This window comes from Oryzias latipes, chromosome 12 (genome assembly GCF_002234675.1).
Source record: "Oryzias latipes chromosome 12, ASM223467v1".
In the NCBI taxonomy this organism is placed as follows: Eukaryota; Metazoa; Chordata; class Actinopteri; order Beloniformes; family Adrianichthyidae; genus Oryzias; species Oryzias latipes.
In genome coordinates, this window is record NC_019870.2 from 7422347 (window position 1) to 7439901 (window position 17555).

Here is a 17555-nt window from a genome sequence, read left to right on the forward strand (position 1 = left end):
TGGGGTCATCTAAGATAGCACAAGGGATAAACTAATATCAAGAAAAAGTCTTATTTTCATTCTAAGACATTAAATACCCAGAATCTTCCAAAAATGTGTTTGTTCTTAGTCTTTAACAGCAGATTATTATCAAAGGTATAAGTTTTTACAATGAAAAAAGTCAATGTTTTAACACTTTTTTGTGGAATTGAACAAATTGCATGAGTCAATGAAGGTTATGTGGTCTCCGACAGGAGCACCTGCAGGTCTATGTTTGGTGCTTTTGGTTGAATGTATATAGTGCATAAATTATGGATTAACTTTCTTGTTTCAGCACAGTTTAACTGGTTGATTATTGAACTGGAGCTTTGTCTCCAAACAGCCTGCATGCTATCTGTGTCAACAGAGAAATGTTTGCCTCCCTGCATGCATGCATTTGCTCTCTGAGGGCTGATTTCTGTGTCATCAGAAAGAAAGCTGTGAGAAAGCTGATATGCATCCCTTATTTTTATGGTTTTTGCAAAGTCATCATGGCACTGCTAATCTGTGATTTAAAAAAAATGGGCAACAACCTGAAATGTCTCTCCTTTCTGTCGAGACTCAGGTAAAAGGAAAACATAAATTGTAATAATGTGCATTTTTTGTTTATTATCTGCTATTTTAATATGCCACTAATACAGGTTGCCTCTATACCTACAATAAATACATGAACCTGTAACAAATATATTTAATTCTAAAGGCAAATTAAAAAAAAAATATTTGCCTGTAAAGAAGAAGCTTTACATGAAGACAGGGTTAAAATATTTATTTTAAAAGAACTTTTAACATTAACTTGAAAATAGTAACAGCAACTTCAAATGATTTGTTCAATGAAGAAAATAAAAAGTTGAATCAGAACTAGGATTTCAAATATATATAAGAATCCAACATTGCAATGAGACCCCTTAGTTTATTCTACATTAGTCAAAACATTGTCCTCCAGGACGGGGATTTTAAATAAAACGTTTAATTAAATAATACTACTGAGGCTCGAATAAACTGAATTTACATATTTGACTTTTTCTTTATCTTTATTTCTTTGTTTTAAACAATTAAATATACCATTTTGAAGTAAAACTGTTTCATTTAATCCTTAAATACTCTACAAATTCAAATTGATCATTATCGTGGTCTTTTAAAGAAACTATCATAACGAGGTGGTGATAAAGTTGCAATTTCCGATCATTGTGTGTAGCGTTAAGGCATCATTCACCCGTGAATTCGACGAATCAGAGGAGTCGGAGAAGCCCCCCACCCCTCCCACCAAGCGAAGCCGAGCCGCCGCTGGAGAGACAGCGGAGTTGGTCCCGTCTCTGCCCCTTAGCGAGCAAATCCCGCTGAAAGGCCGCTGCGGGAAGATGGCGACGGACAAACAGAAGCACGAAGGAAGAGTTAAAATAGGACATTACATTCTTGGAGACACCCTCGGAGTGGGGACGTTTGGAAAGGTTAAAGGTACGTGTGGAAGCGTTGGCCTCGGCACATCTCAGCGAATGAAAGATGGAGCCTACAGGCGCTTTTAGCTTAGCGCCTACTTTAGCCTGCTTGGACGCTAACTTGTCACCACCAGGAAGCTAATCATAAATGTTATAATGCTGCTAGTCTAGCTTTTGGAATAATTAACTAATGCCACCTGATGTGCGCAACTTATCAACATTTTCAAACTTGTTTTTTTCTTTAAATAAAAAAAGATAATAATAAATCAGTTAGCATCGGTTTAAGCTAGCCAAAGAGCCACAAGTCGGTGTCAAGATATATACCGGGAGTCAAGCTCGTCAGCCCCTAACTCGGGATACGGTTATGTTTAGGATGTTGCCCTGTCTTCATCACCCCTCCCCTTTTTTGATTTTCGGATTGGCGATAAACGCAGAGTTTGCAATTTCACCTTTCCCCTGGCTGTGCGGCGTTTCTTAACACGCTTTTTCATTTCAGAGGCGGCCGGGCTTTTTTATGGGTGAAAGGGAAGTAAACGGGGGCAGAATTCACGCCCAGTTTTGTATTTTGGCAATAACGAGGCATGCAAGCACTAATTTCATAATAAAGCACATCTAAATGATTTACTCCGTGCAGTTATTGTTTGTATTTACTTTAAAGTATAATCCAACCGTGTTTTAAAAACGTATAAAGATCAGTTATTTGTTAAAAAATGAAGAACCACCCACTCTGTATGCAGTCGGTGTGTGTGTGATCTACACTTTATTTTCTGTGTCTTTTGGTCTATTTATTTGTTGTTGTTGTTGTTGTCCTCTATGTAGTTTTGACAGTGGAGTGTTCTTTGTGTGGATCACAGAGTAGTTTAATTGAAAAATATGTTTTTTTATTGCCATTTGCTAAGGTTTTTGGTAAAAATATGGACAAACGTTTGTCACAAGCCAGTGAGGTTGCCAAATTTAAATTCAGTTATATGTATGATTTTTAGGTGTGAAATGCGGATTATTTTTCAAACTGTTGTTCCTAAACAACTGTTTTTTGGATTTTAAGAAAAAAAAACATTTTTCCTTAACCGGGTATTCAAACTGATCAAACAGGAGTTTTCATTGAAAAGAACAAATTCTAGCCCCCCCCCCCCCCCCCCCCCCAACACCACACTAGCCCTTATTTAAACTAGAAACATTTTTGACCAACTGAACCATTTGATGCTGAGAAAAATAATCCAATCAATAAATAATATTAAATGTAAATTGATGTGAAACATTAACACAGTAGCACCAATATATTTAACGTTTTTAGTTTAAAGAAATACGTAAAAAAAAGTGCTGATTTTTTTTCTAAATGATCGATTATTTATTTATGATCTCAAAGAGTGCAGCTGTTTTCCTGCATTACCTGCTGTCTTTGTCAAATACTGACACCGACTAAACCACAGGCAGACGCAAAGAATACATTTATGGAAAATAAAGACACGGCATCAAAATGTCTACAATAGTTCATAAAGAATGACATTAGTAGCCTGAGCTGAGGAATCTAAAGGCATGTGATGATCCTGGTGTTGTTCAGCGTGTGCTGTTCCACCTCGCAGCCTGAGCCCACTACCCCTCCCCTCTCCTTCTCACACACGTGTGTGACAGGAGACGGGAGCAGCTGCAGGGACGGCGGTTCACAGGTTTCAGGCTGTTACAAACTCTGTGATAGAACAGATAATAGGAAACCAATAGTGGCGCAGATTTTTTCCCAAGCATTGAGCCGTTGTCACCACCACGCCCCGGGCATTTGCCCGTATTACCTGTGCCTAAAACCGCCACTACTGCGCGCCCCCCCTGGCATCGCATCGCCCCACTATTTGAGAAGCACTGCTTTAAACCAACATGGTTTCAGTAAATAGACATTGGTTAACCTTTATTTAAAACATATCTGGAAACTAAAAAAAAACGTTGTGAGAATTCCACAAAGATGCCTTTTTAGGGAGTTGTTAAGAGTGTGTCTAACTATGAGGGGGCATATGGGAAGACCTAGGACATTCTGGAAAGATTAGATCTCCCAGCTGTATCCTGGAAGAGGTAGCTGGGAAAAGAGAGGTCTGGGGTTCCTCGCTAAAACTACTGCTTCCGCAGCTCGAATCCTGGATGCCAGAAGATAGTTGTTGGATGAGTGGACACGTTTTTTGACGTGCTTGTATTTTAAAAGGTGAAATGATATCCCTTTGAGCCAGATTTGTGTTTCTCGATGGGACAACTTAAAAAGCAAAAACTGTTCTCCAACTCCCAGTAGTAGTTGCAGTATTTTCTTTGTGCTGCTTTAATGTCTTTGTTGTGCGGAAATATTTTTTTCTGATTGAATCTATCCACACGATCAAAGTTTTCATTTATTTCTATTATCTGAACGGGTTTACGTTAATAGCATAATTTCAGTAAATTCAGACTAAAGGTCAACTGCAGAGTTGGACGTGTTTGGCCCACATAGCCATGAAATGAGCTTGTTTTGATTTCCCACTTGAACTTTGAAAGACTTTAAAAAAAAAACTGTTCAGCTTCCTGCAGACTTGCTTCTCTCACCGTTTGGGGAAATTTCAATCAATCTATGAATTGGCATCAACAGTGACACATGCAAAAAAGGTCCCGTCTGGTAATCAATGAATGGATGCAGCTTCCGTTAGGAATGTTGGAACTTTAACAAATATTTGCGAAAACAGCTTATTTAAATAGAAGATTTTGTTTTTAAAGTTACTTTTTAATACTATGTTTGATAATATTTTGAATAAGTAATTCCTAATAACTGTGGCTTGTATTTTCCATGTAACTATTCTTAAAAATCCAGGATATTTATGACCTGTCATCTGTTTGTCCTGCAGTGGGCCAACATGAACTTACCAAGCATCAAGTGGCGGTGAAAATCCTGAACAGGCAGAAGATTCGCAGCTTGGACGTGGTGGGAAAGATTCGGCGAGAGATCCAGAACCTCAAACTTTTCAGGCACCCTCACATAATTAAACTGTGAGTCCTAGATTACACACCACGCACCGTTCGCCGCTCTCTAATCCTTCCGCCGCCACATTAATACCACTCACGGAGCTATTTTCAGACTTTAATAGTGTGTTTTAGACCACATCCATTTAGGACAATATCTGTGGACTTAAGCCTCTGCTGGTTTCGCAGAATCGCCTCGTCTTAGTGAATCATGTCTGACAGCATCATTCCTCTCTGTCTGACTTGTTTGCCCTCAATCTCAAATATATTACTGAGGAAATGTTCAGGTTTATTTTTGAATTTATAGCTTTAAATCACTTTTGGTATTGCTCATAACTTTTGTTTAAGCTGTTAATCATTTTTGTCAGAGCTCATCTGATCCAATTCCCTACCCGCTGGAGTGAAGGGAAGAATTTTCGCGGTCCAACCAGCACTGTTTAGCAAATGGCTAAAGGCTGAATGCTGGTTGGTCCAAATTTGCCTTAAAAGCTTGATGACAACTAACATTAATCACTCATTTAAACTGCACTCCCAGGACAGCACCCCAATACTTAAAAGGTTTTAAAAGTCTCGCAGGAGTTGAACTGCTGGTTCCATTCTTCCCCAGAGCTGCTCTTTGTCCATGGTGACCTCTGGGCTTTCCACAGCAGAGCAAAGTTAATGGACCAACGACAGAACACAAACAACCGAGAGGGCAGCCCCCTTGTTAGGATGTGCCACATATTTCTGAAACTACCCCCTAGTGGCAGCAACTCTGACAGAACAGCCATAGAACCATTTTCAAGCCCATAAATGGCCATTGCACGAGTTGGTACTTTAATTTTAGACTCAGATGGGTCATTTCATGAGAGAATGATGCAAACAAGCTGTAGAACATTGTTTATACACTGAAGCGCCAAACTTAACTTAATTTTGCCTTATTTCACCTATTTTTGATTTAATAAACATATTTTTTCTTTCCCTGTTTTTAAGCTTGTCACTAATTTACTGTGTTGGTCAGATTTTCACCCACCTTTCATCCTTTGAAGTTGTAATTTAACTGCTTTTTATTGTTTGAGCATTAGCACTGTTGATGGTTTTTTTTTTCATTTATCTCTCACCTCGGCTGTTTAATCCTCTTAATTAAACGTTTCATTTGTTTTTGCTGTAGGTATCAGGTTATTAGCACCCCCACAGATATCTTTATGGTGATGGAGTACGTCTCAGGGGGCGAACTCTTCGATTACATCTGCAAGAATGGAAAGGTAATTTGCTCTAATACTGGAAGTTGTCCTCTGTGTTAGTATTTAAATATAAGGAGGGATTTTCTACTTTTTTTAAGTAAATGTCAAACTTTATTTTTAAAGTAACCAGAATCCAGAAGAAGAGCTGCATGTGCTTGTTGTGATTGAGTAATCCTGACACAGTGTGAACCACAAAGTTGGCACTGGCTGTGGAAAAAAAAAAAAAGAAAGAAAGCATAATACCAAATGATTCTAAGTCAGCCGCGAGAGATCACACCTAATGGGTCATTTCTGCTTTAACAGTTGGATGAAAAAGAGAGCCGTCGGCTGTTCCAGCAGATCATCTCAGCTGTGGATTACTGCCACAGACACATGGTGGTTCACCGAGACCTCAAGCCCGAAAATGTGCTGCTAGATGCACACATGAATGCAAAGATTGCAGATTTTGGTAGGTATTTATTATTCCTAAAACCTGTAGTTTTGGTTGTAGTGTCAAGCATATCGGTGTTTACTATCAGTTGAGTTTACCTATGACGACATGAGGAAACCGCTGCTTTAAACAATATTTTGACGAATACAGGCTTGAGAAGAGAAGGAAGTGGAACTTTTTGGTTTGATTAAAAAAAACCTGAAGTTAATAAAGTTGTTGAATTCTTTATTAAAATATTTTCCTCTCCACACAAATGTCATAATGTACAGCTCACATGCAAAACACACTTTGAAGGTCATGTTTTCAACCGGAGCTATGCAGGAAATTAACACAAAGTTATCCTCATTATCTGTCCTGGAATGGTTTTGTCAAACAATCTCCATTCCGATGGATTATAGATATTTTTTTCTCTCTTGTGGCTGAAATGAAATGACTTCAACTTTTGTGTGAAGATCTTGAACTTTTGATGGCCGAAGCTCAAATGGATATAAATATGAAATGTGTTAACTTTATTATCTAACTACACGGAAGAGCCAAACCGTTTCAAGAATTTTGGCTGCTCTGGAACCAGCTGGAGGAGGCTGGATTATGGAAAGACTTGAAGAATAGTTTAATGATTAAAAATGGTGTAATGGAGGTCACCTGAAAGTCTCACTGCAATCGTCTTTTGATGTATTTTAAACGCCTTCCCAGTGGTCTTTAATTATGCTGGTTTTTGCCAAATTGAAAAAAAAACTGTAATTTTCTGGGACATAGTTTCTGCAGAGCAGCAGGAGTTCATTAGAAACGTCACAAATGCGCAATTTGAAAAAAATAAATACTCAGAAATGCACATTTTTACTTCATTTTCCTGAACACATTTAAAAGACACTTTCCATCGGAGTGGGTCTTTAACTTCTCCATCTTGTGCAGGAAGATGTTTCTAAGAGGATTCTATTTTCTTGCAGGTTTATCAAACATGATGTCAGACGGAGAGTTCCTCAGGACAAGCTGTGGCTCTCCGAACTATGCTGCTCCTGAGGTCATTTCAGGAAGGTAACATTTGCATTTCCTTTAGTAGAAGAAAGAAATATTGTAAATATCTTGTTGAGTTTTGTTCTAATTGTTGCTTTTTGTTATGTTTTTTTAGGTTATATGCAGGTCCAGAGGTGGACATCTGGAGTAGTGGTGTCATTCTCTATGCCTTGTTGTGTGGGACGCTCCCCTTTGACGATGACCATGTGCCAACTCTCTTCAAAAAGATTTGCGATGGAATCTTTTTCACCCCGCAGTATCTGAACCCCTCAGTAGTAAGCCTTCTCAAACACATGCTGCAGGTGGACCCGATGAAAAGAGCCACCATCAAAGAGATCCGGTAAGATCAACCAGGCTGTTTACAATATTTCGTTTAGGTAACATGAATTTCATGGTTAGTTTTGTCCTGAACCCTTTCTTGTAAGTCAATAAAACCATCTGCATTATAATCATTGACTGTATGTGAGAACTGGACTGAGTCACTCCTCCCCCCTCGCAATCCAAATATTAAGTACGTGTTGGTTCCAAGAACCCAAAACTTCTATTGAGAAGTAAATGGCTATTACTATTAGATATTAATCATTCTATTTGTCAGAATAACTATTCCTGCTCTGCTACCTTTTCTTTAAAAATGTTTTAGTTAATCCTTTTTTTTTTCATTCAAGTTTAAAACCGACCAATTGATGCCTCGATAAAAGTAGGTGGTGCCTGCTGGCCCTCACGTCGAACGTTCAGAACGTCTGATAAACAGATTTCATGTAGCCCGCCGCTTTCAAGTGAAAGGGGTGTGGACTTTCAATAAGCTCACTCCTGATTGGCCATAGAAATAAGGACACCGACCAACCCAGACCAATCACAGCTTAGTGACGTCGGGCTCCAACATGGCGGTGTCCATATCAGGAAAAGATGGCGTTGGAGCTGGAAGTAATCCATTTTCTATGGGTGAGGTCACACTCACTCAGTCCAGTTCTCGTATACAGTCAATGGTTGCAAAGTAGTCAACTTTATTTTTTACAAATATCTATTAAGGCTGTAAAACCCCTCACAATGCTCTTGATATACTTTTCTCAGAAATTCATGAACAGTTTCACACTTTACTCCTTTGTTTAAATTCTCAAAGTTGAAACCATAATAGACAAATAAATGTAATACTATAGAATGAAAACAAAGGTCTGATCAAAGATTTTGAAAACTGAACACGTTCTGGACAGGAGACACAGCACAGAGATTGGTTGACAGTAGCATGCAAAATCGCACACAAAAATCTGCAAAAAAAAAAGCAACATTGTGAGATAAACCACGATATTGCAAGGAACCAACATATAAATAAACTCTAGGGAAGCTGCTGTGTGGTGAATGCAGGCAAGCTCATCAATCTGCTCTATTGAATCCTGAAAGTTTTCTCCCCAAAAAAAGGCTAAAGAACTTTAATTTGTGAAACTTATGCAACTTTTTCCCAATTCCTGATCATTTTCTTCCAAGAGTTCCTAGATTTTTAGCCTCAGGGCCAAAGTGGGCCTCAGTTATTGGAGGAGGCTCTAGGAGGAGAATTGAGCCTCCCCAGAGGACTCTTGTGGCAGAGGCAGAAGCTGCTGACAGCTGCCTCTACTGCACACTTCCTTGATGGCTTTGATTAAACGGCAGACCTCGCTCACTTTAACACCACGTGACCCTGGAGGAATGTGCACTCTAGACTGTAGCCGACCTGTTGAGTGGGTTTGTTTCCTGTAAACAGTGCGCTCATGTTTTAGTTGTAACAGTGTTGCTGATGTCAGAATCACTGGGGGTTAAACCTCCGTTCTCTCCCGTATTTTCTGAGAGCGCTTTGAGTAAAATACACCTTAAAGACCCTTCCGGGTGCATTAGTGGGAGTCCTGTTTTGATCATTATTTTGGATCAGTAAAAAGGAAATAAAAACAAGAAAGAGGCCTACAATTAATGTTTGGAAAAGCTTCAAAACATATATTCAATTAAAAATATCAAGTACTTCAAAATGTATACACACACACACACACACACAAATGTTTGTAAAATATTTACAAAAACAAAAAATGAATAACATCTTTGAACTCAAGATATTCCTATCTAGAAAAAATACTCAGCATGCCCATGTAAACGAAGTGCAATATGACACATTGAGTCTAGAAAAAAAATGTATATATATTCAAAAAAATGAAGTCAGAATTTATGAGTTGACAGTCTTTCACTGTGTCCCTCGCTGCTATAAAACCCCTCCCACTGGTTACAGATGGGGCGGTGGCTTTCTACCGCCTGCTCCTGGCTGTGAGAGTCTCTGAATGATGTCAGGAACTCACACACAGAGACGTGCGCTGCTCATCGATGCTTTTGTAGAACTGATCCCTCATCATCCACGTCCTCCATGATGAAGTCGAGAAAAGCATTAGACGGAAGCTCCTCCCACACGCCACGGGGCTTTAACTTAACACCTTTTTGGACGTGTGTCAGGCAGGAACTAAGGCATGTTATAACAAAAACGGAGACATGGAAATTTAACACGTGAATGGCGTTCGTTGTGAATAGACGGTTGATTTAAATGATGCGGACACAAGTTGCACACGAGAAGCGAGACTGGGGCTTGATCTGTGGTACATGTGTGTGCCGAACCGTGGCTAGTGATGCGTACCATGATCCGTTGCACCCCGACTGATCATATTGTGATCTATTGCGAATGCATTCCCCAAGACCTCTCAGTTATGTGTGTGCCGTCTTTAGCCAAAACAAAAAAAACCTGTGTGGTTTTCTAGGAAATAGTTTCTGCAGAGCGGCAGGAGTTCAGTAGAAAGTTGTGAGCGGGAACGCTGGCATGGAGGAAATCCTGCCCCCCCTTACCTTCCCCCCTTGCTGAGAGCTCTCTGTTTACATGCTTTTCCACCAGCTCACAGCCCTCACACCCCAAACCTGACATTATCGGTGCGACAAAAATGGCGAGCAATAGTGGAGCTATCCAGCCATATCTTCTAAGCCAGATATGCCAGATCAAACAAGGAAAACAAAGGCGGACATGGATGTAGTCATCTATCAGAATAGAGCAGAGCAGGGAGTAGCATAACCAATACAATCTTTTTCAAACTACATATTTTTGTCTGCTCCTGATTTGCGATTTTATTGAAGAAATACTCAGAAAAGCAATTTTAAGCCTAATTCTCTTCATATTTTTCCTCCTCCATCAGAAAAATGCCATAAGAACATGTTATAGACACCAAACGCTCACTTTTTTGTAAATTAACTAGTGTGTGCTCCCCACAGGGAGGACGATTGGTTTAAACAAGATCTACCCAAGTACTTGTTCCCTGAGGACCCCTCCTACAGCAACAACATGATAGATGACGAGGCCCTGAAGGAGGTCTGTGAGAAGTTCGAGTGCACAGAGGAGGAGGTTCTGTCCTGCTTATACAGCCGCAACCATCAGGATCCATTAGCTGTGGCTTACCATCTCATCATTGACAATCGGCGCATCATGAGCGAAGCCAAGGATTTCTACCTGGCGTCCAGCCCTCCCGACTCCTTCTTGGACGACCAGCACCTGACTTCCTCCGCCGCAGCCGTGGCTGGCGTTTTAAAGCCCCACCCCGAGCGGGTACCCTTCCTCGTGGCGGAAACTCCGCCCAGGCCCCGCCACACCCTGGACGAACTGAACCCCCAGAAGTCCAAGCACCAGGGCGTCCGGAGAGCCAAGTGGCACCTGGGGATCCGTAGTCAGAGCCGACCCAATGACATCATGTCGGAAGTGTGCCGCGCCATGAAACAGCTGGATTATGAGTGGAAGGTAGGACGTCCCTCTGAGCGGTGTGGGGATGGGTTCCTGCCAAACATGTCTGCACGCCAGATGGACACCTGCTAAATGAAATGGCCACTACTGAAATGTTGTTTGAACTCCTTAGCTTGTTGCGACTCAAGCATTTTAAAATCCCAGAACCTGTAACATGTTCTGACCCGTTAAATCCACACAATCTATTTTTTTAATGAACAGACCTTCATCCTGATCTTTGAAGAGGTTCTCTATCCATCTCACCTAACTCAAGAATCTTAAGATAAAAATCTGTTTAATAACAATTTTTTTCCTAGTTGAAATTAAGTTTCTAGCTTACACACTAAACGAAAAAGAACCTTCATGCAGAAGATCCCACAGTGAGGCCAAACATTAAAGCTTAACTACAAAACGGTCAAATTTAGGAGAGAAATTTTCACTTTTCCTTCATAAAAAATATATGTTTCCTGTTATTCTGTGGTCAATATGCAATATTAGTTTCAACAAACATCAGTTAGCACAGATTTTCTAACATAACTTATTAATAACAATGTTAATAATCTTGTCATCAGGTCTGAAAATCATTACCAGTCAGTTTTAATTTTTTCACTACAATATGATTTTTTATACGATTTGATTAAATATTTATTTTTTTCCTAAAATCAAATTTTTTTTCTTAGATTTTTTTTTGTTTGTTTTGTTAAAAACTTATTTAAATTGAACAATGATGAAACTTTTAACAATAAAATAACAAAATCTTATATTAAAGTTGACACACATTCTCTTTTTATGCTTTGCTTCCCTAAAAAAGAAAGAAAGTGGGCTCATGGATTTGACGATTGCATTTTTTTGTTAGCGAGGATTGTTTGTTTTTTTTAACCTGCCACTCATTGCGATACAGTAATGTCTTTTTAAAATTCAGTCTGAACAACCTTATAAACCTGAACTTCCCCATCTGTGTTTTAGTGATAAACATCCACATTTCTAGAAGTTGGTGTCAGTTCATCCAAATGAAAATAGACTGACTTAAATAAAATTGAATTAGCTCAGCAGTTAGCTTTTATTTAATTGGCCTTGAGAAGTTGAAGTAATTACTGTGACCAAGACCATAATTTAACAACACACAGGGAAATTTCCATAGACATGTTTTAATATTCACACAGGAGGCTGTTGTGAGACTTGAACTAATCATCTAGACTTTTGAATCTTACATTTTCAGTCCTGAGGAAATGCATCACCTATATGCAGGAACTCCGAGTGAGAGATGAGAATTCTTTAAAGACTGCTTTTAATGGTGTCCGATAAACCAAACTCTAGTAGTCTTGATATCATTGGCTGATTACATTATGTTAATAAGCCAATACCTTGAAGAGGGATCACATATGTCAGATTGTCTTCATCAGTGAGCTGATTGTTTTCTCGTTGGATGTTCTCAGGTTGTGAACCCATATTACCTGCGTGTGAGAAGGAAGAACCCCGTCACAGGGATGCTAACCAAGATGAGTCTTCAACTCTACCAAGTGGACAGCAGAACCTACCTCCTCGACTTCCGTAGCATAGACGGTCAGTTTCCTACAACATTCTTTCAAACAGGAAGTGTGTAGATTAGGCCTGCACAATATACCGCAAATTTATCGTTATCGCAATTTCAAGCTGTGCAATATGCATATCGCAAAAGACAGCAAATTTGCAATAAATGGTTACCTTAGATGTGGCCAAACAATCTTATGGCAATTTGAAGTGTTTAATGGAAAGAATCCCTTTCTGCATTTGACCAATCAGATGGACCCCTTCACGTTGTTAACTAATCGGATGGCGCCCTATTATGTTGTATGTTCGCCTCCTACGTCAACAAGGGTCATTTGTAGTATAATTTTTAAGCACTTGTAATGGAATGGGAATAATATTTTTGGTTGTTTTGCTAATTGTTTATATACCGCAAATTATATCGTTATCGCAATATTAATTACTAATATCGCATATTGCGAGTTTTCTTCATATCGTGCAGCCCTAGTGTAGATCTTTATTTTCTTTTGTTTATTTTTTTTACTGTAACTAAAGTAAAAAAAAAAAACAATGCAGACACACACACTGTAAGAGGACAAACAGGGAGGTGTACAGCTACTGTTGTTTGCTTTCCTTTAAAGTAAGGGAAAGTATGATAAAATGAACCCTTCTAAATACATCTATTTAATATTTTAATTTCCAAAAACAACAAATCTGCTCAATTTGCCCTACACTTTGATTCAATGAATATTTGCTGTCATGTTCAAACCAGTTCGACGTTTTTTGATTTATGAGTCTGTAAAACTTTGACCTTTCACACACTTCTTGGTCATTTATCAGGCCATTATCTGTTTATAAAAAAGACGCATTCTAGGAATATTTTGTTTTTGTTTTTATTATTCAGAGCTAAGATTTTGTTTAAATACCTGAATGTTTTTATCTTCATCTTTTAGTTTCAGCTTTAAAATATTTTAGAAGAACCAAAGCTACCTTTTGGGTTTTATTTCTTTTAAGAAAGAATGGCCTATAGATTATTTTTGTGGATGTTTTTGTAAAGGTTATTTAATAAATGTTTGTGTGTTGTGCTGCTTAACCCTTCAAAGGACAAAATATGTTTTGAATGTCATCTGAAGTCACAAAAAAACAGCCAAATGTGTAATAAAAGCCTGTGGAGAGGGTTAGGACTGGATTTTTTTTAAAAAAGATTGTTTCTCTTTAGCTTAATACTTGAACATTAAGACAAATGCAGCTCACAGACTGTGCCGAACGTTTCCCTGGAATCTGTCCTGTGGTGTGCTGCTTCGCCACAGACTTCAGAAATGATTGACTCGGAGTGGGGAGATGTGGGAGCCTGTGTGGGTGTTTGGCAGTGGCTCACAGGAAAATGTGAGGTGGGAGGGGTTTTGAGCTTTTGGTGTGACACAAACGAACCGTGTAAAGTTTGAGCCCTACACTCCCATCAAGTTCAGCTTTATCACTAAAGTGTAGCTGAAGGCTTTAGTAAACACACTTCCAGGACTCTAACCTGACATACAAAGGGTTTGTTTGTTTTTTTGGAACTCTGCAGATGTTGCTGACAAGCTGCTAACTTGTAATATCTGCAACCAAGAATAATAGATCAGAACTATTATAAGACACACTCTGATGAAAAATTGTGTTTTTAATATGTTCTTGCGCCATTTTTATGATGATGGAGGAGATTTAAAAAAAAAACTTAAATTGCATTTCTGAGTATTTCCTAATTCTAATCGTTGTGAATCAGAAGCAGACAAATAAATGCAGTTTGAAAAGATCGCATTTGATATGTAGAAAATATGCTTTGTGGGCTACGAGCTCGCTGCTCGCCGACGGTCCCGCCCACAACTCAAACACGAATTTCTAAAGAACGACTACTGCTCTGCAGAAACTGTCATGTTTTTACATTTTTGGCTAAAAACTGCAAAATCATAATTGATGGAATACTGGGAACATTTGAAAAGCTGTAATTAAAGCTTTCAGGGAGCCTTTAAGCATGTTTTTTTGGGCAGGTTTAAGAATACAACCTTTTGTGTTTGTCTTATTCAGATGAAATTTTGGAGACAAAGTCTGGGACTGCAACCCCCCTCCGCTCTGGATCTGTGGGCAACCACCGCAACACTACAAAGAACGATGCAGAAGGAGCAGATGTTCCGGCAACATCTGCCGCCGCGCTACCACCTAAGACCGCCGAGGGCTCCTTAGCTTCATCCCTGACCTCGTCCATCGACTCGACGGCGGGGGACAGCATGTCTGTCCCCCGACCGGGAAGCCACACCATCGAGTTCTTTGAGATGTGCGCAAATCTTATTAAACTACTTGCACGATAGCTTGCAGAACAATCATAGCTAGCCTTTTCTCCTCTCTGAGTGTCTTTATAGCAATAAGCATGCAGCCGATTCATGGCTCAGCTCATCCTGGCTGAGGATGAGGTGACTCCTCCAAGGCACCGATGCAGGTTGGTGTTCCCTAAGCTTAAAGGGATGTAGGAGGAGTTTTTCTTAAAGGTAAGGGGGAAAGAATAACAAGATACTAAACTGCATAGGACACAAAAACACCAATTATCCTAAGGTCTTACAGTTTTTGGATCAATTCAGACCTAGATGTCCACATCCCATCTCTAAAAACATGCGGAAGTGACGACACTGAACGTTGTGTACTGTTGCCAGGGAGCAAGATCACATTTATGCCTGCAAAGAAGAAAGTCAGTTGCTGGGGCTGGATGGTTGAGCGGCAGTCAAAAGGATGCAGGAAGCACTTTTGCACAAGTTTTTGTTCTTACTTGCTGCTCGTGTTTATTTTTCCTCTCAGTGCGTCTCAGAAATGGTGCGGGTGTTCCAGGGCGTCGCTTTCAAACGGCGCCCGTCATTTTCATCGGACTCTGAAGAAGTGCAGCGTTTTTCTGCTGCGTGTCAGGGACAAAAAAAAAAAAAAGAATGCTTCATCTTTTTTATGTTTTTTTTTTTTCTTTTGTCGATCTTAAATGGCAAAAACTAAATGTTCATGTTTTGTCCTTGTTGTAGACAATTGTTTGAATTTCTCTGTCCCCCACATTTTTATATATATATAAAGACATGAATATATTTATCAATGCATTAGGTAGATTGAGTGTTGGTTCTAAAAAGATTTAATTTTTTTTTCTTTCTTGTATTATAAGCTCTATTGCTGGATGGTAAAAATATCTATTTACCTTTTTTTTTCTACTGTTTTTAGTCAATTTACAATTTTGCTTTTCCTCAATCACAACTATTGTGACACTTGATTGTCTTTCAAGAGAATTATAGTTGATTTCCATTTAGGAGGTGTCATAACACAAGAGACCTAATCCAGATGTGCATCTTTTTTTAATTTTTGTTTGGGGTGCCTCACTCTAAAGGACCGGTTCATTTCTACCTTTTTGTTGTCATTCCTTAATTACATTGGAATACAGTGACTGAGTGAAAATGCCTTTTGCTGACATTTACTTCACAAATGCCAATCTGTCCCCTGAAAGCCTCATTGGGGGGGCTTTTCTATTTTCAAGCTGACTAGTGATCCGAGTGCAGGCAGAAAAATACATCCATGACTTTTCCACCTTTGAACATATTCTGATTGTTCACGCATTCCTCTGAAGGCTGACCTTAATTAAAGATTTACCCATGCTTGTAACCTGAACTTGACCTCTGAGTTTGGCATTGGCAGGTGCTGTTAAAATGATAGAAGCAAAGCACACAAACCCATTAAGATTCTTATCCAGCGCCAATTCTTAGTTTGCTTTTATTATTATTATTATTTTTAAATTCTCATTCTGTTTTCTGTCTCCAGTCTTACAGGTTTAAGTGATGTCTGGCTGCCTTATCATTATAAGTACTGTTTCATCACTTTTCAAGTCTAAATTTAATTGCTGGTTGGGATTTTGCAGTTTTAAGAGTCCTCCACTTCTCTTGTTAGTGGAACTTTAGAAGCCATGTTAGGAATGGATTTTTTTTTCTGGTTAAAGCACTCGGCATTTACAGGAATGAAAGAGGGAAGTCCTGACTGCAATCAAAGCAACACTTTGCCAAACTATGGAAGACGACTGCAACGGCGAGCAGGTTTTATTATGAAACACCAAAGCCAATTGACAGTATGAGTTAAATTAGTTTCTCTAGTTTTAAAGTTCCCTGTAATGAACCTGGTTTTAAAAGAACTTTGCACAGTCAAAAATCAAACAAGTGACGTTTGATCTTTCTATTAAGAAGTCTCAGCATTTAAAGTTTACAGTGTTTAGGACTCCCATCAGGATTAAAGATTATTTTTCAGAGGTTTCATTCAATGAAAACTAGCTTAGAGTGGCTGTATTTGTAATCACTTCTCTTGTGTCTTGCAAAGAAGTGTAGACTGAAGTCTTTAGTTAATATTTAGTCTTTTATGTTGAAATCCTATAAATAACATGAATCTAAAAAGACTGTTTTGGAAAAATGATAAACTTAACATTCATGTTGGTTTAGAAGGGCAGATATGAAATCATTGGTAAAGTGTGTCTTGGAATATGTGGTGTTTTTTTATTTTTTCAAGAGAGATGAATGTGTGCAAAAAAGTATTTTTTGCAAGCTTATGGAAAAGTGCCCTGATAGACTTTTCAGTTTAGTCTATTCTTGAACTGCTTTAAAGAAACCTTTTTTTTTTTTGGTGTGTGTTTTGTTTGATGTGAAAGCAGATCATACCAGATTGATCCGTGTAAATTTGAATGAATATTGTTGAATCATTTGTATACACAACTGCCTAATAAACTGCTGAACTGCACTTTTTGTCTGTCTTTTTACTGTCTAAACTTTATTCACAATATATATTATTTATAGTCAAACTAAAAAAAATTTGAGTCATTCTTAGATTAGATTACTGCACTATTAGACCAATAATAATAATAGTACTGGCTCGGGTAAGTCTGTGGATGTAGTTTATATATTTAAAGGGAAAAAAATGCAACTGCACTTTTTCATTAAAAAAATCTCAATTCAAAATTGATTTCACTGTTATTGTATTAATCCTGTTTGGCAAAAAAAAAAAAACTTTACTGAAACAAAACTATAGTTCTGACAGGTCCATGCAATGATAACAACCCCAAAATTGTTCAATTTTTTTATTTTTATGTTAGTTTTTTAGTTTTACTTTAATTGTTTAATATGTTTCTATATCAGTTAAACAGACCTATTAGA

The 17555-nt window shown here is 38.5% G+C and overlaps 1 protein-coding gene across 1 annotated transcript; it reads left to right on the forward strand.

Annotated features, from left to right (window-relative positions):
- The first annotated feature begins 1262 nt into the window (after window positions 1–1262).
- Window positions 1263–17142, forward strand: prkaa1 (protein kinase AMP-activated catalytic subunit alpha 1). Its single transcript, XM_020707550.2, has 9 exons — window positions 1263–1473; window positions 4307–4448; window positions 5572–5665; window positions 5948–6092; window positions 7022–7109; window positions 7204–7428; window positions 10356–10875; window positions 12294–12420; window positions 14428–17142. Exons 1-9 carry the CDS (start codon window positions 1377–1379, stop codon window positions 14706–14708), a joined length of 1719 nt encoding a protein of 572 aa, XP_020563209.1. The 5' UTR covers window positions 1263–1376; the 3' UTR covers window positions 14709–17142.
- The last annotated feature ends 413 nt before the right edge of the window (window positions 17143–17555 follow it).

Coding starts and splice junctions, on each gene's coding strand:
- prkaa1 (XM_020707550.2), top strand. CDS start 1,377: ATGGCGACGGACAAACAGAAGCACGAAGGAAGAGTTAAAATAGGACAT. Junction 7,429..10,355: donor GCCACCATCAAAGAGATCCG/GTAAGATCAACC, acceptor TGCTCCCCACAG/GGAGGACGATTGGTTTAAAC. Junction 12,421..14,427: donor CGACTTCCGTAGCATAGACG/GTCAGTTTCCTA, acceptor TGTCTTATTCAG/ATGAAATTTTGGAGACAAAG.